General features: G+C 52.8%; 1 protein-coding gene across 1 annotated transcript in view; it reads left to right on the top strand.

Annotated features, from left to right (window-relative positions):
• Nucleotides 1–26,801, top strand: part of RPTOR (regulatory associated protein of MTOR complex 1) — a 334,863-nt gene that overhangs the window by 53,183 nt on the left and 254,879 nt on the right. The window contains exon 2 of the mRNA XM_042914527.1: nt 20,203–20,305. Within this exon, the coding sequence (XP_042770461.1) occupies nt 20,203–20,305 (103 nt within the window). The remainder of the gene's footprint in view (nt 1–20,202; nt 20,306–26,801) is intronic.

A 26,801-nucleotide genomic window follows, 5' to 3' on the forward strand; every position in this document is an offset into this window, starting at 1 on the left:
TTTCAGGCTTCTGTCTCTCTGTCTGCCCGCCCACCCATTTCCTTTTGCCTTAACTACTTACCTAACAATTCATTCACTCATAATCAATCAATCAATCAATCAGTCTTTCTACTATACGTTCTGCCTGCCCGCCCATTTGCTCACTAAGTGTCTCTCTGTGTACTTCCTGTCCACCTGTCCACGTGTTCACTCATGATCTCCTTGTCTGCACACCCGTTTACCTACCCACATACCTGCCTGCCCATTCGTGCATTCATGCGTTCATTCGAAGGTCTGGTGTGTGTGTGTACCTCGTAGCGGTCAGGAGGGCCCTCCTCTGATGAGACCCCACTCTGGAATTCTAGAGGGAGCTACTCAGATTCCACGTTCATTCATTCTCCAGTGAGGAAAAGACCTTATCGATGAAGTGAGTGAAAGGTGGACGTAGATTCCGTATTAGCAGCCGAGTGTGGTTTGTGTGCACAGTGAGGGAGTGTGTGCACGGTCCTGGGGCTTTCTCCAACTCCCTACTGAGTGAAAACGGTGTGAAAACTTTATTACTGTGTGGCTGTTGACACGATCACGTTTTAGTTATACGTGGAGGCAATTTTGGATTCCAAACTAGACTTTTAATAATGTGTAAAAAATATTTTAATGGTTCTAATCTCATGTATCAATAGTGTTTTTTTTTTAAAAAAATTTAATGTTTATTTTTTAGAGAGAGAGAGAGAGACAGAGCATGAGCAGGGGAGGGGCAGAGAGAGAGGGAGACATAGAAATCAAAGTGTTTTTTTTTTTTTAAATTTTTTTTTTTTTAACGTTTATTTACTTTTGAGACAAAGAGAGACAGAGCATGAACGGGGGAGGGTCAGAGAGGGAGACACAGAATCCGAAACAGGCTCCAGGCTCTGAGCTGTCAGCACAGAGCCCGACGCGGGGCTCGAACCCACGGACCGCGAGATCATGACCTGAGCCGAAGTCGGATGCTTAGCCGACAGAGCCACCCAGGTGCCCCTCAAAGTGTTTTTTAATTGCTGTGTATTTTAGTTTACTGGTTGATTATTATTTTTGTGACCTTTCCTGCTTTCTAATGGTTGAATCAGGATTCAAACTCATTATGCTTGACTTCAAAACCAGTGGTTTGCCCATTGGTTTCCTGAAGTTTCTTGTGGAGCGCGTGTGTGTGTGTGTGTGTGTATGTGCACACATATATTTATCCATCCATACACACAACGTGCATTTATATATACACACACACGTATATAAAGTTACATTTGTTTTGGCCTTGCTTGTTTACAGGAACTGGGGAACATTTTCTCCCCTGGCACCAGTCTCGGGGCGGGTCTGGGTCCCTCGGAGACGCGGCCCCGCGTGGGTGCTGCTTGCTGTGTATCCGTGTGCCTCACGTCTGAGTGCCCCCCGTATTCATCCCTCAGTTAAACCCTTGTTCGCCGGAAGAAAACAGTTTTTTTTTATCACGCTGCTTAAATAGGTCGGACTTAAAGCTAGGTGAGAGGGTTTGTCTAGGCTGTCTACCTGAATGTGGGATTGAGTCGTAGGGCGTGTGCGTTCCCCAGGTGGTCGCGTTGCCAGAACTCTCTCCAGAGAGGAAGATCGCTGACGCGCCGCGTCCCGGAGTGTCCGAGGGCTCCCGTCTGACCACAACCTTGCAAACACTGTGTGTTCTCGGACTTGCGGCTGGTTTTCCCGTCCCATGATGTGGATTTCCCTGAGAAATGAGGAGGTCTCGCATTTCTTGGTGTGAGTGTGTGTTGGCCATCTAAGTTTTTTCTGTTGGAAATCGTAGTTCTTTTTCGTATTTTCGTCTTGTTTCTTAGTATTTCTTCTCTCTTTTAACCCCAGAATTGATGCTAGTACTTTGCCTGGATGGACATGTCCCCTAAACCTGCATTCAGGGTGTGTACATGTGTCTGTGTCCGTGTGTGTGTGTGTGTGTGTGTGTGTGTGTGTGAGAGAGAGAGAGAGAGAGAGAGAGAGAGAGAGAGAGAGATTCACGGGTTGATGTGCTCGACCTCATCATGTTTCCCTCCTGTGCCCTTTGTGTGACTGTAGACCCCTCTGGCCTGTTGAGCATCCCCCACCCCCTTGGCCTTACGTTGCCACCTCTGTCATGCACGCCAATTTCTCACACACCTGTGGGTATTTCTAGGGTTCATAATTTTCTTAAAAAAATTTTTTTTAATGTTTATTTATTTTTGAGAGGGGGAGGGGCAGAGAGAGAGGGAGACGCAGAATCCAAAACAGACTCCGGGCTCCGAGCTGTCAGCACAGAGCCCGACGCGGGGCTCGAACCCACAAACTGTGAGATCGTGGCCTGAGCCGAAGTCGGACGTTTAACCGACTGAGCCCCCCAGGAGCCCCTGATCTTCATAATTTTCTAAAACGCATAGGGTCTTGGAGTAGATGGGACACAAATGTGAAACCACCCCTCGTCACCCTGTTGGTAGCTGGGACGCGGTCGTCATGCTAACTAGCCTGGGACGGGCCTGCTCTGTGTGCAGAGTGCCCAGACGTGCAGCCCCGGGCCTGGGTAGCTCCTCTCCAGCATGGGGCCCGGGCCCTGGCCTTGCCAGCGATTCTCAAACTTCTGTCTCTGGCACACGCTTAGCATCCGCGGTGTGTGCTCTCGATGGCCGCGGAGGCTCCCGTGCTGTGACGTCATCATGCCCAGAGAGTGGTTCTCGCGTGTCCTTTGTAAAGAGTCCCTGTCTCCAGCAGGTGCCCTGCCCCCCGTGCTCTAGTGGGGCACGCGGTGCTCCATGTGGAATCCAACGTGGGGCTCCCACGGCGTCGGGGGCTTCGGGAGGACAGACGAGAGCTGTCGCCGGGCTGTGCGGACGTTTTCAGGAGTTAGTGGCACAGACGGCGGAGCGAAGGGCGTTCCAGGCAGCGGGGATGGTCAGCGGCGCCTGTGGGTGACAGATCGGGCAGGGCCACACCACGCTGGCTGGAGGCCACCGCGAGGGTTCCTCCGGAGACGTCCCCGTTCGGGGCACGGGTGGCGTTCGTGCGGAGACGGCTGAGGAGGCCGGGTTGGAGGGGGGCAGTTGCTGATGCGCTGCTGTCCTGGAGGAGGGACAGGCTGAGGCCTCCACAGGGGGATGAAGAAAGTGCAAAGTGGACGTCAGTTTGAGGGTCAACGCGCGGGACTTGGGGTGAAGCCTCCAGGTCTTGGAGCTGAGTGATCAGCAGTGCCTTTTGCTGGCGCAGGGGTGATGCACGTAGGACGGATTTGGGGTGGGTGCGGGTAGGGGAGGATGACACAGAGACAGTGCAGAGGGCTGCAGGGCAGGAGGAGACACTGCGAGGGGGAGGTGGCCTCCCCCTCCCCTTGTCCCCTTTGTGCTCCTCCCTGCCCCTCCCCCTCTTTCACCTTCCCCACCCCCCTTTCCCCTCCTCCGCCCCCTCTCCCCTTTCTGCCCCTCCCCCTCCTTCCCTGCCCCTCCCCTTCTCCCTCCCCCTTCTCCCTCCCCCTTCTCCCTCCCCCTTCTCCCTCCCCCTTCTCCTCTTCCACCTTCTCTTCCTCCTCCTCCTCCCCTACTTCCTCCTCCCCTTCTCCCCTTTGTGCTCCTCCCTGCCCCTCCCCCTCTTTCACCTTCCCCACCCCCCTTTCCCCTCCTCCTCCCCCTCCCCCTCTCCCCTTTCTGCTCCTCCCCCTCCTTCCCTGCCCCTCCCCTTCTCCCTCCCCCTTCTCCCTCCCCCTTCTCCCTCCCCCTTCTCCCTCCCCCTTCTCCCTCCCCCTTCTCCCTCCCCCTTCTCCTCTTCCACCTTCTCTTCCTCCTCCTCCTCCCCTACTTCCTCCTCCCCCTCTCCCCTTTCTGCTCCTCCCCCTCCTTCCCTGCCCCTCCCCCTTCTCCCTCCCCCTTCTCCCTCCCCCTTCTCCCTCCCCCTTCTCCCTCCCCTTCTCCTCTTCCACCTTCTCTTCCTCCTCCTCCTCCCCTACTTCCTCCTCCCCTTGTCCCCTTTGTGCTCCTCCCTGCCCCTCCCCCTCTTTCACCTTCCCCACCCCCCTTTCCCCTCCTCCTCCCCCTCTCCCCTTTCTGCTCCTCCCCCTCCTTCCCTGCCCCTCCCCCTTCTCCCTCCCCCTTCTCCCTCCCCCTTCTCCCTCTCCCTTCTCCCTCCCCCTTCTCCCTCCCCCTTCTCCCTCCCCCTTCTCCTCTTCCACCTTCTCTTCCTCCTCCCCTTCTCCTTCCCCACTCCTCCCCCTTCCCTTCCTCCAACCCTTCTCCGCTCCCCGCCTCCTGCTCCCCACCACGTATCTGTTCAGTTTTACTACTTTCATTATACAGTCAGCTCAGCAAAATGTAAAACATTTACTATTCCTGGTACGTGCAGCAAAAGCTCAATTATACAACATAATGATGTATAGACAGAAAACATGTCTGAATTCTGTTCCTGTGATGTATAATGTTCCCATTGTTGTCAGTAACCGTAGCTCATTAAAGTGAGCAAGTGTGTCTGTCGTCGTTAGTAAGGAGGGTTCGGTGGGCTTCATTTACTTGACTGCTAATGAAAAAGTGGTGAGGCTGCAGTGCCGGCTGCCCCGTGGGCCGCATGGCCAGGCGATGGTGCGGGGAGGGAACAGGTGCCTGCCAGGAAGCCTCTGGGGAGAGGGCGGCAGGTGGTGGTCTCAGGGCTGCACTCCTGGGGGGTCCTTGTTGGCAGCTGTCACTGACAGGGCTGAGCCCGAGGTGGACCTTCCCGAGGCGGTCACCGGGCCAGTGACAGAACCGCCCGGAAGGAGCAGCCTGTATCCCTGATAAAGAGGAGGCCAGAGGGAGCACTGCTTCATCGACATGTTAGAATTCACTCCTGAAGGAAAACCCAGAAGGTTCTTGGACACAGGCTTGGTTTTGGACGGAAGGTGCCAGCATGCCAACGACCCAGGTTAGCAAGGAAGGCGGAAAACACTCCTGGTGTTGGGGTGCTGTGGCCCCTCTGCTCTTTCTGCTGAGGTCTGGCGTGGCACGGAAGTGTGCACAGTCTGGGCATCGTAACGGTCTGGAAACTGTCCCTTCGTGGACACGAGGATCAAACAACAGGGTATATTTTTGCTTGGGTTCTTGCGATCTGCCTCGTTTTCTCCAGGCCTTTCTTCCGAAAGGCTGTCATCCAGCCGGGAGAGTCGAAAGAACGGGGTGACGCACGGCTCCGTGTCCTCCGCTTAGATCCGGCCGTTCTTTCCAGTTTGCCGTGTTGGCTGTTTTCCCTCACATTGTTGTGTGTTTTGAGTCATTTGAAAGCAGACACGCGATGACTCTTTCCTCCTGAACTCGGACCCCTTCTTCGCGTACATCCTCCCGCCCCATCCTGCCCCCGTGGTCACTCCTGTGCGCCGTGCGGCGTCCTCTTTGTCGTCGGGTGCCTGCTCTGTGCCCACGTTCCTCCAGCCGCTTTGTGACCTGTTACAAGGGTTTATGGCTCCTTTATCTTTTTCGAATCAAGAACCTTTTTTCTTTAGAACAACGTTGACATTTTGCAGAAGGGTCCAGGCGTTGTGCTGGAGAATGTCTCACATTTAGGTTTTGCTGATTGTTTCTTCGTGGCGTCGTTTCACTTGTTTCTCTGTCTCCTGCGTTTCACGGGAGCCAGGCGTCTAACAGTGAACCACGGTTATGTTTGGGTCAAGCCTGTTGTCTGGTGGGATGCCAGGGTGCTGTTGATCACGTCCCATTGCATTAGTGAGTCCATTTTTAACTTAGTACACAATTCTCTATCATGTAAAAAGAGCACGGGTTGTTTATGAGAGTCTTAATTTTATTCTGTCATCACACTTAATCGATTGTCTAGCTATGAAACTCTAGGGTGGAAATCTGGTTTGCTCTCCTTTCACTTGAGATTTCTGAAGCCATTCTGATTCCTAGCTTTCTCTTTTTGACTAATTGTTTTTCTCTGAAGCCTGTGTCCTGTTATGATAGGAGTGCTTTTCTTTGAACTTTTAATTTAAACTGATTGGGGCGCCTGGGTGACTCAGTCGGTTGAGTGTCCGACTTTGGCTCAGGTTGTGATCTCACAGTTCGTGAGTTTGAGCCCCGCGTCGGGCTCTGGGCTGACAGCTTGGAGCCTGGAGCCTGCTTCGGATTCTGTGTCTCCCTCTCTCTTTCTCTGCCCCTCCCCCACCAACGTGCGCGCGCGCGCGCTCTCTCTCTCTCTCTCTCTCTCTCTCTCAAAAATAAATAAACATTAAAAAAATTTTTTTAGGGTCACCTGGGTGGCTCAGTCGGTTAAGCGTCCTACTTCGGCTCAGGTCCCCATCTCACAGTTTGTGAGTTCGAGCCCTGTGTCGGGCTCTGTGCTGACAGCTCAGAGCCTGGAGCCTGCTTCACATTCTGTGTCTCCCTCTCTCTCTGTCCCTTCCCTGCTCATGCTGTGTCTCTCTCTGTCCCCCAAAATAAAATAAACATTTAAAAAAAATTTTAAACTGATTTGAAAATCATTGTCAAAGATGTAATGCTGCAAAATATGGGTGGAAGTTTTAAGGGCAAAACTGTGTATATTAGCGCATATGTGTATTTATAAAAAGAACTAAAAGCACCTCAAATCTCGCAGCTCAGAAACCTCACGACAGCACCCCAGGGCCAGGGATTGCCTGTGTACCCCACTCTTGCAGTGAAGCACACCCCCTCGGTGTGGTACGCAGCTCGCCTGGGCTCTGTCCCCCCGGGGAGCCCGTGCGTCTCCCCACCTCTGCTCCTGTGACCCCGTGCTGCCTGGCACGTCAGCTGGCCTGTGAATTGTCTGTCCAGACTCAACGTTGAGTGTCTCCATTCCTTTGAAGTCTCTGTTTCTGTCAGACAGGGCGAGGGCTAAGCCCTATCCTGTGGCATCCCCTGGACCCCTGACTACCTCTGATGCCCCAGATGTTTGAGGAGGACGTTTGAAATGAATATTTAGACTCCAGCCTCTCATGCCTTCCGTTTTGTGCTTACGTTTAATACGCGATAGCATCTGTGCGCGGACGCTTCCGACGACGATTGCATCCAGGTGGTTCTCTGTGGTTTCACAGTGGGAAGCATCCTTGGAATGGCGGCAAGATTTCAGGGGGGCCCTGCGGTCTGTGTCGGCGGCTGCGAAGGAGATGAGGCGTCCGTCCCCACGCTCGTCTGTCCCCAGGGCTGGCTGTGCTAGGTGGATTTCCTGTCCCAGGACTTGAGGAGATCGTGGACTCTCTTCCCGGTGTTGACGGAGGGTCCTGCGTGGGCCGCGATTGCCGTCTGGCTTCTGAAACAGCCTCCCACTCCCTCTCTCTTTCCCGTGTTCACCCAGGGCCTTCCTCTTGTCAGCAGGGGCCCCAGGGCCCGGGCTTCAAAGGTGACCAGGTGAGGTGGACGCACCCACGGTCCAGAGGGGCCACCCACGAATCAGTGCTCGTGAGCCCGGTGCTGCGGTCTGAGTGGCCCGGTCGGTCGGCAGGGGGACGGCGAGGCGGCCTCCCCGGGGAAGGGACTGGCCTTCAGTGGCTCAGAGGCTTTGCTGTGATTCATGTTTGAAATGTTCCCTGAAAGATAACATTCCTTTTTGAAATTGGTTTTGCTTTATGTTTTTTTTTTTATGTTTATTTATTTATTTAGACAGAGAGTGTGTGTATGTGTGCATGTGTGCAAGCAGACATGTGCGTGCACAAGTGGGGTTGGACCGGAGAAGGAGAGAGAGAGAGAGAAAGTCCCAAGCAGGCTCCAAGCTGTCAGTGCAGAGCCGAACTCAGGGCTGGAACCCACGCACTGTGAGATCATGACCTGAGCTGAGACCAAGAGTCGGACGCTCAACCGACTGAGCCCCCCAGGCGCCTTCCTTGCTTCTAAATAATAAATTTTGTTGGGATCATGAATGATTTTCATGACTCCTTCAGGACAGACCCTTAGGCTTGGCTGTCAGCAGAAAACCCACCGCATTTGCAGACACATTTTAGGTGAGGCTTTGCGTTGTTCCCATAGGCACCGAGGTGGTGAGACGTGGCCCTTCGGTGCTGGGGCGCGTTGCGTGTTTCTGCGACGGTTTCTGAGAGCAGAGCAGACAGAGGATGTTGGAGACAAAACATTTTAGGCGGAGTTGCAGGAGTGTCGAGGAGGAATGTAGACAGAGAACGGCAGGCTGTGGCAGACGCCTCACCGCTCAGGTCCCGGCGCCTGCTTTCGGGCAGCGGGTGGAGGGGTGGCGCCGTGCGTCCATGGTTTGCGGTCCCGGCCCGCGGGCCTGGCCGCACGCCGGGCTGGCCGTCAGCTGGCTGAGCACCGGCGGTCCCGAGGACGTTCGTGCCGCGCTTTACCAGCAGGACTTGGAGACAAGTTGCGATGTTGATAATTGTTACTTCATGTTTATGATTTTTTTTTTTTGTTTATTTTGATTTTGAGAGAGAGAAAGAGAGGGAGCGAGCAGGGAAGGGACGGACAGAGGGAGAGAGAGAACCCCAAGCAGGCTCCATGCTGCCATCGTGGAACCCGACGCGGCGCTCAGATCCGCGAACCGTGATGAGATCGTGACCTGAGCCAAAATCGAGGCGTGGAGGCCACCCAGGCACCCCTCTGCTTAGATGCTGTCCACCGGTGGCCCTGCCCTTGTGTCATTTCTCACTTAGAATTCCTTTGAATCGTTGGGTCTTGGAGGAAGTTCCGACGTTGCTTTCTGAAGATGAGGTTTGCGAAGCCAGGGCTCCGCTCTGACACTGCAGATGCTACTTGGGATCCTGTCTCCTGCTTGTACACACTGTCTCTCCCCCTCTTAAATAAATACATAAACTTAAAAAAAAAAAAAAAGATTATGGGGAACCGCAGATAGCAGATGCCTACCACATTCTTTCCCTGTGGGAGTGTCTTTTTTTTTAAGTTTATTTATTAAAAAAAATTTTTTTAATGTTTATTTATTTATGAGAGAGACAGAGACAGAATGTGAGTGGGTTAGGGCCAGAGAGAGAGGGAGACACAGAATCGGAAGCAGGCTCCCTCCGGGCTCCGAGCTGTCAGCACAGAGCCCGACGCGGGGCTCGAGCCCACGAGCTGTGAGATCGTGACCTGAGCCGAAGTCGGATGCTCAACCGACTGAGCCCCCCAGGTACCCCTATTTATTTATTTTGAGAGAGGGTGTGAGCAGAGGGGGAGGGAGAGAGAGAGAATCCCAAGCAGGCTCCATGCTTAGCACCGACGCAGGGCTCAGTCCCACAATCCTGGCATCTTGACCTGAGCCGAAACCAAGATCCTGACCCTCAAGCCACCCAGGTGCCCCTCCCCGTAGGCGTGACTCCATGTTATGCAGTGTCTGCGTGCAGGACCTTTGATTGATCTGTGCCGCTCTGGTACCCCTCAGCAGCACACGCTAGCCCCTGTTGACATAGGTGTTTCTTTCCTTTTTGGTTCTTTCCTGCTGCGCCCAGGGCGGGCCTTCTTCTTTTATGGCAGCAGCTTCCTGGCTGACCTCCCTTTCTTCTCAAGTCAGCGTTGGCCATCGACGCGAGTAGCCTTCCTGGGAGCCCCGAGGAGCTGTGTTCCGCCCGACAGCTTTCACGGGGTTGCAACCCTCTCCCAGGCCCCTGTCGTCGAGGTGCACCCCGCCCTCCACGAGGAGCCGCAGGGCCCGTGAGCGGGATGGGAGTGGAAGAAAACGGCCCCACGCCGCGTCCTTGGATGTTGTGAAATGCCTGTTGTCGAGGTGTGCCGGCCACCACGGGTGTGTCCTCAGCCAGGGTGGGGGCTCTGTGTAGTTTGCCTCGGGATTGTTTTTAGGAAGTGCCGGATAAGGAAGAGTGGGAGCGGAGTCCGTCCTGAACGAACGGCTCGCTCCCACGGTGATGCTGCTGCTTTTAGTTTACGTTGGGAGGAGAAGGGCCGTGACCCAGTGTCTGGTCAAACAAAAGAAATCTCTAAATCGCCTTGAAATCAATCCACTTATTAAAGGACAGCCTCATTCTCAAGAAAATTTTAGCAGTGAGCTTTATCTTGTGTCCCAAACCGGGAAGGCGCGGAGACAAGATAGACAAGAGCCGTTGCTGCACTTACTTGGTGGGGCAGGTGTTCGTTGATTATGAGGCTGTGTTCGTTTTGGTTAGGATGCTGGGGGGGAGGGGACATTCACTTTGGAATGTCCCCTCTCTGTGAAGAGCTTTCATACTATTCTTACTTTCTACTTTCTAATCTTATGCTCTAATAAACTTTGCCTGCTGCTCAAAAAAAAAACAAAAAAACCCCCAAAAAACAACAAAAAAAGAATGCTCGAGACTGAGAACGTGGCTCTCCGTGAGCTCAGCGCCTGTCACCTGCCTCGCATTTCCCCTCGAGATCCCAGCACGCTCGTTGCCTTGGATACTAGTCTAAGCTTCAGCTGGCCGAGCAAGCTATTCTCTCTGTCTTCAGAATGTAATGAAAATTGCACGCACGCGCGCACACACACACACACACACACACACACACAGTCCTTGACTATTGTATTAAATCATTGTTATAACTTTCCCCCTGCTTATAGAAATAATGTGTTTATGGAAAATTTGGAAATACACACACAGAAGGGCCAGGCACAGAGAAGAAAAGAGGAATCATCCAATTTGCACTCCTCGGAGATCAAAACGGCCTGTGACATCTTATGTTTCATTCTGTGTCCTTTGCGTCTGTGGATTCACACATTTCGAACAGTAATTATGGACATTGTTTTGTGCCTTCCTCTTTTTGCTCAAGTTATGTTTGGGTGCCTCCCATGCCACTTACTGGTCCTTGAAAATAGGTCTTTTTTTTTTTTTTTTTTTAAACATTTATTCATTTTTGAGAGGCAGAGACAGAGCACGAGCAAGAGAGGGACAGAGAGAGAGGGAGACACGGAATCCAAAGTCAGCTCCAGGCTCTGAGTTGTCAGCACAGAGCCCGACGCGGGGCTCGAACCCACAAAATGAGAGATCATGACCTGAGCTGAAGTCGGATGCTTAACCGACTGAGCCACCCAGGTGCCCTGAAAATACGTCTTTTTTAATAGCTTTATTGAGATATAATTCACACACTACAAAGTTTACCCTCTTACCCACGGAGTCTGATGTGGGAGACAAAGAAAGGCAAAAGAAAAAACGACATTTCCTCCATGAGCCGGGCAGAGTGACCTCCCTCCAGGAGCTCAGCTGCCTTCATGTTAGTATTTGCTCAGGGCAAAAGGCAGTTTTAGCTTAACATTAGCCTGACCCTCCCCAAGATCCTATAAGTCTCCTTTAACATAAAAATTCCTTTCGAGACTTCCTTTATCTCCACCCCCAGGATATATGTTGGCAATCATCCTCCGAGCATATGGCCCCCTGACATACATCTACAGCGTCTCATGCTGAGGTTTCACCAAACAGTAATAAATGACCTTTTCCTAACAGCAGCTAGCCCCTCAAGGTCCTGGGAACCTTGCTTCCAAAATACCTTAGAGACCGTCCCTAACCCTCTCCCAGCCTGAAGTTGTATAATCGGTCACTCCTCACAGCCCCGCCGCAGCCTTTTCTGCCCACAGGTCCTGTCCCCATGCTTTCGTAAAACCACCATTTTGCACCGAATTCTCTAGAAATTTTTGTTAGCCGTTGGCTCCGAACCCCAACGTTTCCCACTAACGGGGCCGTGCAACCTGAAAATACGTTTTTAAAGGCATTGTCCTGTTCCACCGTGTAACAGAGGGCATCCTTTAACACGTGCCTTTTAATTATGCCCTTCAAGCCAGACCCGTGGGCTTCAATAGACTTAAGTTTGGCATACTTAGACTTTACACTGTTGAATTACTTGGAGTTAATGTGTAAGCGTATGTGTCTTCACGGTAAATCTCTGTGACAAAGTGTTTTTGTTTTCACTTCTTAGATAAGGAGACTGGGTAGTTAATTGGATTTTCTTTTTAAAATTTCACCCCGGGCAGGGTTGCAAGAAAGGCCTGGAAGTCCTTGTCCCTCCCTTGGCTCCCTTGTGCCTCAAGTTGGCTTCCCAGACTAGGTCGGGGTGTGTCGCCCATAGACCCACACGCAGGTGTCCCCGGTGGCCGAGGTGGTACCAGGAAGCCCACTTGTTCACGAAGGAGTCACATAAACATCTCTGGTTTGTTTAAAGCCATTAAGATCTCTGCAGCAACTCTATTTTGTGTGCAGATCTCTTTTATCTGATTTGTAGAGGCCTGTGATGTGGGGAGGTTGCTTGCTCCCAGAACCCTGGGTGAGCGGTCTGCAGGGGTGGGAGGGGCCGGGAGGGAGAGCTCTGGCACTCGAGGTCCGGTGGGGGGGGGGGGGGCGGGTACGGACACGACTTTCTGATGTTCCCTGTCGGAAAGCTACCTGTTGTCTCTTCCCCTTGCATTAGCCTGCTCTGTAGTGGTGGACGCAGACTTTAAAAGCAGGGAGACTCGGACAGAATTTAGCCTCCCACGAGAGAGCTAGAGCCTAAATTAGGCTTCTGGAGGAGGGCAGCGAGCGGACTCTTGAGTTCAGGAGCCGCCCTGGCTCGGGTTCCTGCTGAAACCGGAGGATGCAGCCGGGGGCCCCCAGGTTCCTGGTTGCTGCTGGGCTGGGGGGGGGGGGTCTCGTGCTGTATTGCAGGTTTGGGCTGCGGAAAGTCCATTTGATGTGCTTCCTGCCAGGTTGGCCCTTCCTTCTTTCTAGCGGTCTTCCAGACGGGAGTTAGGAGGCAAACCTGTTTTCCTTTTTTTTCAACAACTCGACACCCCCCACCCCCAGCCCCGCGGTGTATCTGCTCTGTTTGCTGTTACGTTCCAGTTTCTGACTGACTTCCTTTATAAATTATGAATTTGCGCGGCTTCAGCTCTGCTCAGAGTTTTCCGTGATGCTCTGAAGCTTAACGAGCACTGCTGGGGATTGGGTGGCTTTGCGTCAGACGAGCAGGGGATAGTGAATGTTGTGGCGAACCCCAGTCTTGCTTCCTGTTTGTTTTCCATTGGGCCCGGTTGTGGGGGGGTGGGGACCAGCGAGTCACAGCTGTCCGTATGGGGAGCGGAAAGCAGGACTGGCCCGTGGAGCCTGACGTGCTTTCTTCATTCTGCAGAACAGCTTGGGTGTCCTTGCACGTGAGCCCGCGAACCCACGTTCGGGTTTGATTGTGCCGCTCCATCCACCGTATCTTTTAAGTTGCACGTGGTTTATCGAGTTAGTTCAGTAGGAGGAAGCGAATAAAGGAACCCGTGTGACTTCGTTTTGAGTTCTTCGGGTAGCGGCAGGCAGCGATGTGTTTTTAATCGGTGAGGCGACAGGCCCTTGGGTGTGCCGGGGGCCTTCAAGCAGGGGTGGCGTCGGGGCCCACGGCCGCTTATCGGAGCTTCTGAATCCAGCAGGCTCTGAGCACAAAGGTTTTCACGGCTCATCTTGTGGCAAAGCGGATGTGACCTAGTGTGAGGTTGTCGATGGTCTTTGTTGCACAGATAGTGGATATTTGGGCATTTCACTGCGGAAATTTTAATGGTTTGGATACTGAATGTTGCCCTAGACCCTTCTGGGTGTGCTACACGAGATGTGAGCTGGGTACCGTATTATTCTTTTGTAAGTCTGAGAAGTTTTGAAGTTCCAGACAAACCTGGCACCAGAGGACTGCACGGGCACTGCCCAGGCTTTACAGGTGGTGCCGGGTACCGGCCCCCATCGCCGGGGAGTCCCCAGCCTCTCCCACCTGACTTCCAGGGTGTGCTCGAGGCCCTCGGGCCGGGCCCCGAATCATACGGCAGCTTGCTCCGTGCCTGTAGGGGTGCTTCTGTACGGCTGGAGAGCTTCGTCCTGGAGTCCAGCTTGAGGATTGGAGAAGTCCTCGGGCCTACGAGCTCGTCGTACCCACCTCTCACTGTAAGGGTGAGGATGTTGCTCAGGACAGATTGGAATGAACAGCGGTCACACACTTTCAACGATCACTTAATGTTTTACAGCTTCTCAGAAGGATAACTTTTCAAATTCAGAATTAGCCTCCGGGGATAGAACTGTCATCTTCAGTTATGTTGCATTGGAGAAGAAATGTTTCAAAGTTCAACATGGTTATTTTATATACTGTTATGCAAGTTTTGGCACATTAAATGTAATAGCCCTTACGTTCTCTTAATGCTGTAACTGTATTATTAAAAAACATCAATCTGGAACTTTTGGAATGGGAAATGGAAATAAAATACCTAAAAGGCACTTTGGGGTATAGCTAAGAACTTAGAACTTAACCACATTTGGAATCAGGCGAACACTATTAAGATTTGCAGGGGAGCAGAAGACACATTTGATTGCCTTAAGGATACTTACTGCTGATGTCTTGTGCCCACTTGTGGAATTACATCGGTTAGGTCAAAAACGTTTTTCTAATTCGTGTCAATATATTTTGGGGACCTTTCTTTCTTATTTTCTTAAAAAGGCATAACTCAGGATGTAGCGTTGGGTGTGCAAGGACAAATCATGTTCTTTCTTTCTGTGTCTTCATTAATTTCACACCGTCACCTGTAAAGCGACCTCACGGAAGTTGTCGCTTGAAATGATGTCGGGTCACTAATGAAGCCTGTCCTTGGTGGCAGGCATGGGGACGTGGGGGCCCTTTTAGTGTCTCGTGGGACTAAAAGGTGACCATTGATTGGGCTTACGCTAGTGTTTCTGCATAAGCACTTGGAGAGCTTCAGACATAATAATTTTATAATTAAGTCCAATTATTTTACCGAGAATTGTGTTTTGAAACTCATTAAATGCAGGTGTAGAGGTTGAGGGGATGTGATGTGTCCCGAGGGTCAGCTGGAGGAAGAGGTGGGCTGCGACCGGGGATGTTTGGGTGCCGCGTGAATCCCCTGCCTCATCCTGCACTCCCTTCCTGACCCCCAGGGAGATCCAGCGGGAAGACCGGTGGGGACAGGAGCACCCAGCGCAGGGCCCTTTAGGAGAGGATCAGCGCGGCCGGAGAGCTCAGGCTACTGGACGCGGCCTGTTAGGGGGTGAGCGTGAGTAAGTGGAGGCAGCTCTCGCTCAGAAATGGTCAGAAGTGTCCGAGCCTGAGGCCTGCCCGGAGTCCCTGCCGTGCGAGGGAGGCGTGCGGGCTCACATGTCCCGAGAGGGGCTCTCCCCTGCCCTCCTGGGGCGTGAGGCCAGGGGCGGGGGGAAGGCTGCAGGCCCGCTGCCAGGGGTGCCCACCCGGGGCTGGCTGTCCCTTAAAGCAGCCCAGGGAGTGTCGTTCCCTCAGCTGGGCTTCGTGAAAGGGACTAACGGTTGAGGAGTGTGTGTCCTTTGCAGACTGAGGACAGAATAAGACTGTGGGGGACCAGCTGGGCTGCCACAGTGGGGCAGACAGTCTTTCTGAAAGTTAGAGGGACCCGATCCGTGGAGGTAGATGGTTTTCTGCGAGGAGGCTTCCCTCCCGCCGGGCCCGGGGCTGACTGAGCGAAGCAGCTGGGAACTCGCTGCAGGGTGTGAGTCCCCACCTTGCCGGGCCCTGGGAGCACGGGGGAGCCCCTGGGTTTAAAGATACTGTGGGGCGGCCGTTAGTGTGAGTCACCGTGGCCGCAGGAAGGCCACAGTGATGTCTCCGTGGAACTTCTGGTTCTAAGCGGCTTGTCCTCAAAGGCTGAGTTTGCTAGAAGATAATTGATCAACTGCATGGGATTGTTGAAGCTGATCACTTAAGTATTGGAAAATGACTAACAAAAACAATATTGTTACTGTCTGATTGATTTTCTGCCCTTTCTCCTGACAACAGACAAAGGGACTTTTTTTTTTTTTTTTTTTTTTTAAGGTTCATAACAAGAAGATTCTCTGGCCTGTGTCTCCAGGAAGACACTGCTCTCTTCAGTATGTCTCTCTCTGGAGGCAGGGGTACAGTCCCTTTAAAAAGTGATTTGTCGGGGCACCTGGGTGGCTCAGTCGGCTAAGCGGCCGACTTCGGCTCAGGTCATGATCTTGCGGTCTGTGAGTTCAAGCCCCTCGTCGGGCTCTGTGCTGACAGCTCGGAGCCTGGAGCCTGCTTCCGATTCTGTGTCTCCCTCTCTCTCTGACCCTCCCCCGTTCATGCTCTGTTTCTGTCTCAAAAATAAATAAATGTTTAAAAAAAAATTAAAAAAGAGAAAGTGATTTGTCATTAATAAGTACTTTTTTTTTTAAGACTAAATACTACCCCCCCCCCCACACACACTTTAAATTCTGTTTGAACACAGGGATCTTCCCTTGATGCAATAAATAAAGATCCTATGGGTTTCCTCGCTACCCGAGAATAGTGCGCCCCCACGAAACCTTTTCTAAGCCGAAATGGTGCGAAGCGGGGAAGCAGTTACCATCGATTCCTGTGGAAAACAACTTTGGGCATTCCCAGCCCCCTGCAGCTCCCCCCCTCCCCCCCGGTGACCCCTCTTAGGCTTCTCTGCCACCTTAGGGACACGTGCTGCTAACGATGCAGACTGAATGGGGGAGAAGCCCAGACACGCACAGACACAGCTCCCAGCTCCGGCCGGCCGCCCCCAGATGCCGCGTGTGTCTCCCACCGCCGCCCGGCCTGCTGCAGGTCCGACTCCAGACTCACTTGTGCTTCCCGCTTTTTTCGTAAAAGGCAGAAGTCCTCTTTGGATTTTTTGGGTTGTGGAAACAGGTGCCTTACTGCTTCTGCCAGGAGGCCTTTGGTAACGGCGACGTCCCGTCGCCCGGAAGCAGGTGACACGTGTTCCATGTGAGTTGCCGCCGTGGTCTTCATGATAAACCATTCGTGCGTCGCGTTAAAACCAGCGTGACGGTCACCACTGCCATGTTCCGTGGTCGCTGGCAGTTCTGTTTTGGAGGTTGTGGGCAGTGCCCGAGACCCGAAACAGGAGAAGAGGAACAGTCCGTTGGAAAGGACGAGACAGACTCGTCATTCGTAGACGGCGTATTTGTAAACCTACAATGCGGGTCGAGGATCACCAAGAGGCAGTTACATTTAATTAGGAATTTAATAATGTGATGAGGGAAGGTGTCCACAGCCACCACGAGACCACAATGGGGAAAATACACGGATAGAAGCACGTGCCCCCCAAACATCCATGACATGTCTAGGAAAAATCCTAAAAGAAATGTGCAAGACTGATTGGTGAAGAAAACTAAAAAAGAAAAAAAAAACAGTACTGAGAAACATTAAAAAGAGATTCAATTAAATGGAGAAACACACTCTGTTCCTGTATAGAAAAATGGACCCTGGGGCGCCTGGGTGGCGCAGTCGGTTAAGCGTCCGGCTTCAGCCAGGTCACGATCTCGCGGTCCGTGAGTTCGAGCCCCGCGTCAGGCTCTGGGCTGATGGCTCGGAGCCTGGAGCCTGGAGCCTGTTTCCGATTCTGTGTCTCCCTCTCTCTCTGCCCCTCCCCCGTTCATGCTCTGTCTCTCTCTGTCCCAAAAATAAATAAAAAACGTTGAAAAAAAAAAAAATTAAAAAAAAAAAATAAATAAAAAAAAAAAAGAAAAATGGACCCTTGGGGAGGTTGCCACTTCTTGCCAAATTTAATTTATATGTTTAAGATGATTTTTTTTTGGCATTTTGTTTTTATGAAAATTTTTAAAATATCTATTTAATTTTGAGAGAGACAGAGTGTGAGGGGGGCAGGGGCAGAGAGAAAGGCAGACAGAATCCGAAGCAGGCTCCAGGCTCCAGGCTCCGAGCTGTCAGCACAGAGCCCGACGCGGGGCTCAAACTCACAAACTGCGAGATCGTGACCTGAGCCGAGAAGTCGGACGCTTAACCGACTGAGCCACCCTGGCACCCCTGGCATCTTGAATCAATGTTTGTTCATTTAACATTATAAGAATTTAAGAGCCATTCTGTTAGGAGAATATGATGGTGTGCTGAAACATTCCCTTATTTGCTTAAAATTTAGGTCATACCCACCATGTGTTCTCCGTGATAAGAAATGCTGTGAAGATCTTTACACGTAGAGATTTCCCCTTTATTATCCTTTTTTGTATTTTCTATGACAAATTCTCATGTGGAGTTATTGGATCAAAGAAGACAATTTAAAATACTCAATGTTACCAATATGCAGTTTAATGCAACTTTAATCAAAGTATCTATGGGATTAAAAAATTGAATAACTGATTAATTTGGGGGGGAAAGCGATGAATATAGATGTAATAAGTAAGTAAAAGTTTAAAAAACATTGTGAGGAAGGAAACCTAGCCCCCCCCAAGTATTGTAAAGTGCTGCAAAGATAAATTATTTAAATCCGTGTAGTAGAAGTATTGATTGATGGGATAAGGGAATAGATTCAGTTAGCTAGCCTGCAGCAGGGTTTGGTCTGTCTGGAAATTTATATATGCTAAGGGAATCATACAAACCCGTGAGTCTGGGAGACATTCCTGTTTTTATTTATTTATTTATTTATTTATCTATCTATTTATTTATTTATTTATTATTTTAAAGATGTTTGTTTATTTATTAAAAAACCCCTTTTTTTACATTTATTTATTTTTGAGAGACAGAGAGAGACAGAGCGTGAGCAGGGGAGGGGCAGAGAGAGAGGGAGACACAGAATCCGAAGCAGGCTCCAGGCTCCAAGCCGTCAGCACAGAGCCCGACGCGGGGCTTGAACCCACGAACCGTGAGATCATGACCTGAGCGGAAGTCAGATGCTTAACTGACCGAGCCGTCCAGGTGTCCCAAAATGTTTATTTGTTTTTGAGAGAGGGAGAGAGTGTGAGTTGGGGAGGGGCAGAGAGAGGGGGACAGAGGATCCGCAGTGGGCTCTGTGCTGACCGGCTGACAGCCCGACGCGGGGCTCGAACCCACGAACTGTGAGATCATGACCTGCGGCTAAGTCAGACACTTAACCGACAGAGCCACCCGGGCGCTCCTGGGGGACATTATTTAACAGGGAGAGTTGGTATGATTGGCTAGTGTTTTGAGAAGAAAATTAATCCTCGTCTTGTATCGTATACCACAGTAACGTCCAGATGGCTTGAAGGGTTAAATGTAAAACACAGTAAAACACTGGAAGAAATCCATGTAGGCCCTCACTGAGCAGGGAGTTCCTGAGCCCCAGGTCTGGGCCAGGTGCGGGCACACACGCGGGTCCACTCTCCTCTTGGGTTGGGGAGCCTCGTCAGAGAGCTCTGCCAGCAGGAAACGCCGTGCATGGTGGTGCTGCCCTGCTGGGATGTGGGGGCAAACCTCCCCGAGAAATGGCCACTGTGGGCACTGAGACCGCAAGGGAGAGCCAGAGTTGGTGGAGCGGGAAGGGCCGCCTTCCAGGCCGGGGAAGCTGTGGCTGGGAGCGGGGCTGGTGGAGAAGCAGGTGCAGGAGGCACTTAGGAGGCAGGACGAGTCGAGGGTGGGCTCTGGTGCTCAGCACTGGGGGTCAAGGCTGGTGACCCCACTTGGAGCCCTCTCACCTCTTTGAAACGATACCCCACCGCCCCTGCTGGGATTTGTGTTTCCTGATGGATCCTCACCACCTACAAATAGCGATCGGCACCTAGTACGTGCTCAGTAAATGTTTGAAGGGCAAGTTCCGGGTTTCTGGCTTGAGCAGCTGGGTGGGTGGGGTGTTTCCAATACTGGGCTGCTGGAGAAGGAGCAGGTGTGCAGGAAGCTGTATCAGAGGATAGACCCAAGGTTTTGCATGTCAAGAAGCAGAGTGTGAATCAGAGGGCAAACGCCAGACTAGAGAAGTATTTGCAACAAGTAATGTGGGTGCGGTCTTTAATATGGAGAGAGCACATGAAATCAATCAGAAACGGTTGCCTAATGAGGGTATAGTAGCATAAACGTGAGTAGAAAATCTACAAAAGATAAAAGATGCAAATAACGAATACACCTTTGAAATAGTGTTACAAATACTGAAAGAATGCCCACTGAGTCAGTGTGATGATTTTTCTCTCATCAAATGATTAATGATTTCAAGTAATGGGAATAGTGTAACCTGGTCGCAGCGTAAATTTGTGCAGAGTTTTGGAACGGATTTTGGCAGAATGTATCAAATGCCTTAATACTTTTTAGTGAACTAATTCTGTTTCTGGAAATGTAGCATAAGGAGGGAGGCCTGTGGAAGCCTCTCCCGCTGCAACCCGCCCCCTCCCCCCCCCCCCCCCAAGTGCCCACTTTACTCTGAAGCTTCTGGAAGAAGGCAGTTACTCCTGCAGCACCCCCGGGGGCAGCATAGGTCATAGGTGAATGGAAAGATGGCTGGAGAGGCCAGTGGTGGGGACAGGGCTTCATGTGTTCTGGGAACATTTCTGAAGCCTGGAAAAGTGCATGACGGGGATTCATTTTGAAATATTTGTTGTTTCTATTGTGTTTCTAGATGAAGACGGTCAGTGTTGCCTTAGTTTTGTGCCTGAATGTCGGTGTGGACCCTCCAGACGTGGTGAAGACCACCCCTTGTGCTCGTTTAGAATGCTGGATCGGTAAGTGTGCCCCTCACCCTCCTTCCTGGCCCGCGGGTAAGGTCCCTGTAGGGGCTCTGGGCTGGGCTGGCCTTGCCTTCCACCGGTCAGGTCCCTGGAAGGCTGGCACTGGTTTGTGTGAATCTGAGGGTTTCATTTCATTTCTTTCTTTTAAAACAAAAAAAATTTTTAATGTTTATTTATCTTTGAGAGAGAGAGAGAGAGACAGAGCGCGAGCAGGGGAGGGGCAGAGAGCGAGGGAGACATGGAATCTGAAGCAGGCTCCAGGCTCTGAGCTGTCAGCACAGAGCTTAACTGACTGAGCCCCCCAGGCGCCCTTGAATTTGCCCATATCTGGCACATGATAGTGGCTACGTACACTTTTAAAAGAATGGAGTGACTGTGATCTGTGTGCAGATCTAGGAGAGGACGGAAGGCGTGGCCAGAGCCGCGTGGCTCAGTGTGGAAGGGAGATGGGAGCCCCACGGCCTTCACGCACTCTCCTCGCGGGCAGAGAACAGTAGGCTCTCACTATTCCGCATACTCCTTCTTGGTTTGCTGAGTTTCTGTCAACAGTCACTGCTGAGTCTTACAAAATGCTTTCCTGACATCTTTTGAGATAATCACCAGGCTCTTCTTTTTTTGGTTTGTTGATACGGTGAGTTGCGTTGATGGAATTTTGGTTGTTGAGCCAACCTTGAATTCCTGGAGTAAACCCCACTTGTGTTATCTTTTTTATATATTGGTGGATTCGATTGCTGCTGTTTTGTTGAGGAATTTTGCGTCTGTGTTCATGAGTGATACTGGTTCCTGGTTTTCTTTTCTTGCAACACACTTGCACGGTTTTGGTAGCAGGATGATGCCGGTGCCATAAATGCGTTGAGAAATAGTCCCGTCTTTCCTGTTTTATGGAAGAGCTGGTCGTGAATTGGGTATTATTTCTTCTCTAAATTTTGGCATAACTTAACAGTGAAGTGTGGGTTTTTCTTTGTTTCCACTTTGAGTGTTTGGCTTTCTCTCTTTGGTAAGATTGGGGGCAGCACCCCCCTCCCCCAGCTTTCTCCATCCCTCAGCAAAAGCAGAAATTGTCTTCATCTACTTTAAATAACAGAAATTACAAATGACAGGTTTGCTCTGCTACCTGAAAGCTGGCTTTGTGCCGCTTGGATTTGACAAAAGGTCTCTCGGTGCCTGTTTTTGCTAATGGAAAGGCGCCCCCCCCCCCCCCCCCCGGCTGATGAGAGGTGTCCTACCTTCCGGTAGCCCGGGAGATCTAGATTCTATTCTGAACTGAAAAAGGAGTTGTTTTTCCCACTTTACTTGCCTGTCTCACTGTCTTTGTCTCAGAGCCTCCCCGCGTGCGGCCCAGGCCTCTCGTCCCCCGCGCTCAGGGACAGAGTTGCGGTTTCCGTAGCTGATTTCCCTAGAGGCCTTCTTGGCTCTCTGCCACGTCCTGGTGCTTGTGCCGCTGAAATTGACTTCTTATCAGCCACCGCTGACTGTTTCCTTCACTTACCCCTTCTCAGAGTGGGATTTCGCCGGTTGTGTTCTATTTTCTCCCTCTTTAACTGCTCTTACGTTAGGTTTTTAAAGCACAGCTTCTCAACCTGGATCCCACCGTGAGCTCCCAGGGATGCTGGACTCCCTGGGACTGTGTGGGTGATGGTGTCTGAGTATAGAAATGCACCTTCCAGGAGAGGATCCTTGGCTTTCATTAGATTCCCTGGGGAAGCTCCCCCCACCCAAAGAAAGAAACCAAAAGAGCCCGTCCTTCCTACCTCACACAGTCTCTTTGATGGGTGTTTATGAGACAATGTCAGTGGAAAAGAAAATAATTCCTTACTTCCTTCTTGCCATGAAAAGTCCAACAAATAAATAGATGTTTTATATTGAGCTTTTAAAATTTTTCTGCAATTCAGGAAATGTAATCTACTCTGTACTAATTTCAGTGGATTTTGAGTTCAGAAGGGCATTTGCCGTTTTTTATTATTATTATTATTATTTTTATTTATTATTGTTATTTTTAAAAGTTTAAATCCACGTTAGTTAACATACAGTGTAATAACGATTTCAGGAATAGAACCTGGTGATTCGGCACTTACATATAACACCCAGTGCTCCTCCCAAGGGCACCTGTTTGCCTTTTCTAAGCTAAGAACTTTGCCTTGACCTTTATTAAAACTTGGGTAGGGTTGGCCCTTCTGATGGTGATTTTATCAATATGGCCTAAGAGAAAGCAGAATCCTGGAGATTTGATTCAGCAAACTTGCAGGGGCACGAGCAGTGTGTGTTAAGATTTTATTTTGGGGGAAAGAAAGGAGAAAAAAGTCCGAAAGTTGCAAGCACACAGAACTAGAAGGCTTTTTTTGTGCTTCACACGAGAGTGAGCTGTTGACCTGCTGACCACTGCCTGGGAGTTTCAGTGCACAGTTCCCAGGAGCGTGACCCAGTGCGGCCGTCGCCATCGGGATGGACGTGGGCACTCTGCTGCCTTGTCGGCCTCGACTGTGTGTGGGTCTCCACCTGGCTCGGACGCCGTTTGTGGCACAAGGGCCTGACTCCGCATCGTGCGTGGCCGTTAATTTAATCTCATCCAAACCGGACCAGGTCCCCAGTCTTCGCTCGGCACTCGTGACCTGACGCCCAGAGGATCCCAGGCTGTGTTTAAGACACCGTCCCCGTGTTTCCTCAGGACCGAGTTTTGGTAGTGCCTCTTCGGGAGTGTCGCGGAAGAGATGTGCCTTCCTCCCACGGCATCTGTCAGGTGGCACGTGATTTTGACGTGTCCCGTTACCGCTTACGACTCGCTTATGGCGCGACGGGGTGGGTGCCTTGGGAACTCGAGGCTGCGAGCGCCCCCTCTCCGCTGTGTCAGTAATGACAGTTCTGGGGGGAGGCGCGCTGGCTGAGTGCGTGCTCCTCATCAGACCGCGTCTTCGGTGTGAACCCAGTGGGTCACGGTCCAGTGTCACCGTTGACTGTGTTGATGCTCTGCTTGTTTCCGGGTTAGCCAGCCGGCCCTGTTCCCACCGGCTGACGTGGCCCTCGTCGGGCACCATTGTTGAGCGCCTCCTTACTTCCGGCTTGTTCTTTCGGCCCCTCCCCCGATGGGCCACACTCCTGCGAGCCCAGGTGCTGTCGGCGGCATCCGGATTTAGAAACGGAGACCCCGGGGCCGGTGTTGTCATGAGAAGCAGTGTCTTGCCACCCGTCTCCCCCTGCCAGAGCAGGGGACACACGCGTGTGCACAGGTGTGCTTCCTGTGTACACGTTCACATCTGTATTTCCGTGCTGTCTGCACACGTTAAGAACCATGCATTGTGCCTCGTTTCCAACCCAGTGGGATTTTCCGTATTCGTGATTCCCTCCTCCAACAGCCTTGATGTATTTTCTCGGTGTCTCTTACCCTGTGTGACCCAGCGTCTCGTCTCTGCTGTCTGCCCCTCCCCACACGGGTGTCTGCTCCTCCCTGCCAGGTCCCCAGCCCTCCCCGGGAACACTGTCTTCCCTTCGCCTGTGTGGCCTCCGAGCCCCCGACGGGACGGGCAGCTCCCCGGGAGCCCCCACCCCGGAGGGCTGCCAGCCTTGCCCAGCCCCAGCCAGTGGCCCCAGGCTGGCTCGTGCAGGCATTTGCCGGTGTCAGGTGTGACGATAGTGGCAGCCGGGACCGAGAGTTGGGGCCCAGCCTTGGAGATGCGTGAAAGGCCAGTGCTTCTGGGCATTCGGAGCAGAACAGCATCCGCGGACGGCTGGGAAGACCTGGCTGGTGGACAAGGGGGTGGGGAGAGGTCACCCGCCCGGGGCGAGCGGTGACCGGGGGAAGAGGAGCAGAGCCAGGGTCCTGAGTCAGCGGGGAGGGGAGCTGCTGGGGAAGAGTGGTAGCACCGGACGAGGGGGTCAGGTGGTGAGGGCCGAGGAGCGGCTGGGCTGGCGGGGCAAGGACACCCAGGCCCGAGGAGGGTTGGTCCTGCGTCTTTCAGGGTGCGGACGTCCAGAGTGGGTCGTGGCGGGGTTGGGGAGGGGAGGGCATTGCCGGGACGGCCCCCCGCAGGGGCGGGTGCAGCCACACAGCCCACGGGGCCCTCCTGTGTGGAAGGCACCCAGTCTGCACACTGTGTCTGGTCTTCGGGGTCTGTGCTGTGTCTCCGGAAGTCAGAGGGCTCTGCCGTTCCCTTCAGCAGATCACCCGTTACCGGGGCCTTAGTTTCCTCATCTGTAAAATGGAGCAGGAGGGAGGCGGAACGCGGCTCAGTGCAGACTGCCTGTGGCAAGGAGCGGCCCCCGATGCCTGTTCGCCCGCCACCTGGACCCCCCGCCTGCCACAGCACTGAGTGGGGACCCAGGCGCCTCCTGCGTCCGCTTCTCTTCTGCCCCCGCGTGCTCACGGAGAGAGGAGAACGGAGCGTGTGTCGTGCACCCCAGCCCAGTGGGACAGCGGCCCCGTGCTCTGGGGGCCTCCAGCAGATGTTTGATAGTGAAGCGCTGCGCGTTTCTCATTTTGTTTTACAAAGGAGACGTCAGCCGTGTCAGGTGACGACCAGAGCCCCACTGCTTTGCTTTCCGGTGGGCCCGTGAGTGTGGGGTCTCTGTGCAGGGGTGGAGCGATTGCAGGTGGGTTGCCTTGGGGCCACAGACCCACATCAGGCCGGGGGAGGTGGTCGGTGCAGGTTGGAGCCGCTCTGCCCTCGGGGCCGAGGGCTCTGAGTGGTGAGACTCGTGGGCGACTCTTACTTCTCAGTCCGTGTCGCTGTCCCCGGGCATGTGCTGCCAGCACCGCGTAGGAGAGAGCGCTCCTTCCGGAGGCTCGGAGAACGGGCCTGTCCTCGTCCGTGAAGCGGCCCTTTAGGCTTTCTGATGTGACAGGGACGTCGTTGCCGGAACAAACAGGTAGAGCCTCAGCGTGCTGCTCTGAAGCCAGTGCACGGCCTCCCTGACGCAGGGAAGTGGGGGAGGGAAGGCTTGGGTGCACAGGCCCCTGCAGCTCGTGGGGAAGGTGCAGACTCGGGGGGCTCACCGGCCCTCCCGCGCTCCCTCACGGCTTTCGACGCGTCTTTCCCCGCCCCTGCCCCCCCACTCCGCCGGATAATGAGATGCTGTTTTGTTTCATAGAAGTGACACTCGGCTCTTCTCAGAGAAGCGGGGGAGAGGCTGTTTTGTTTTATGGCCTGACATTAAATGCTACAGCAGCGATACTAAAAGCATCCCACTGAAGGATGCTGAGTGCCCATCCCTCTTGGAGAGATGTCTGTGTTTGGAAGCAGGGTGCAGATGAGTTGACTGCTGAACAGGAGGAAGTGTAATTTTGCCGGGAGATTTTTCTACGTGCTCGTTAATGGTAGCCGTGTATCATAAGACGTAGGAAAGCTGAAGGTTTGTCAGGGGCTTGGAAAGTCTGGTATCCTAAGGAAATATCGAGGAGGCGCTCACCTGTGTTTTTCTCTTACTCCTTAGAGACAGGCCTTTTCTTTTTCCCTCCATGCACGCGGGCACCGGGAGGCCCCGTGCAGCTGAGCTAAGAATAGAGCGGTCATCTTTGCACCTTTAGTGAGGTGGGTCCACCCTGAGGGGCCCAGGAGCTCAGAAGCTGCTGTGGGTAGAGGACTCGGGGCAGGCCGTGTGGAGGGAGGGGGTTTTGCAGGGGAGGTGAGAGCCAAGACCGCGAGGAGGAGAAGGGGCCCAGCCGTGGGGGGTGGGGGGTGTAGGGGGCACCCACTGCCGTGAGCCTGGAGCACCCCTGGGCCTGCGGTGGAAGCCCTTGTTCTCGGGGGCTCCCGGGTGAGGCCCTCTTTTCTCTGTCCGGTCACACTGGCCTCTCCCGGCAGTATCTCCGCGTCCCCTGAAGGAGGCGTTGGTGTAAATCGTGTGGAGCCTCCATCCCCACGAGCAGAGTGCCTTGTGCGAGCGACAGGGTTTGCACTTCACAAAAGGGCATCCCGGCCACAGCTCCTGGTGCCTGCACGGGGCGGGGGACGGGAGATGGCACCAGGACCTCACCTATTTTGTGGCTAAGTGGCGGTGAGACTGAGGGCTGGGCCCGGCTGCAGCGTGGACAGGGCTCCTGGAGGATGGTGGCTCCCTTCCCGGGACCCTCGGGCCGTGGGAGGGCCACGTCCGGCCCTTGGCCAGAGCCTTGCTGCCAGGCTGTGTCCTGCTCTGTCCTCGACTCAGTAGGATGAAGTGCCTCCCACTCTATATGCTTCTAACGAGAACATATATGTGGGTGACATCATGGCCGACGGCGCAGAGCCGTTGAAAACTATCTCTGACTTCAAAGTGGCCCCTTTGCCATTATTATTTCTCAATGAAAATTAGCTGCTCGAGGTTACACGGCTAATTAGTGGCAGAGTCCTCGAACACCACACAGAGAAATTTGCACTGGATCTAATAGGCAGTCCTCAGTTAATATGTCAATTAACCAGTACCTATGAAACGTCCACTTCAATACAAGCTACAGAGGATTACAGACGTTCTTTGAGCAGCGAGCTCTGTGTGCTTTTTTAATTTTCAGTCTGTTCTG

This window comes from Panthera leo, chromosome E1, assembly GCF_018350215.1.
Source record: "Panthera leo isolate Ple1 chromosome E1, P.leo_Ple1_pat1.1, whole genome shotgun sequence".
Classification (NCBI taxonomy): domain Eukaryota; kingdom Metazoa; phylum Chordata; class Mammalia; order Carnivora; family Felidae; genus Panthera; species Panthera leo.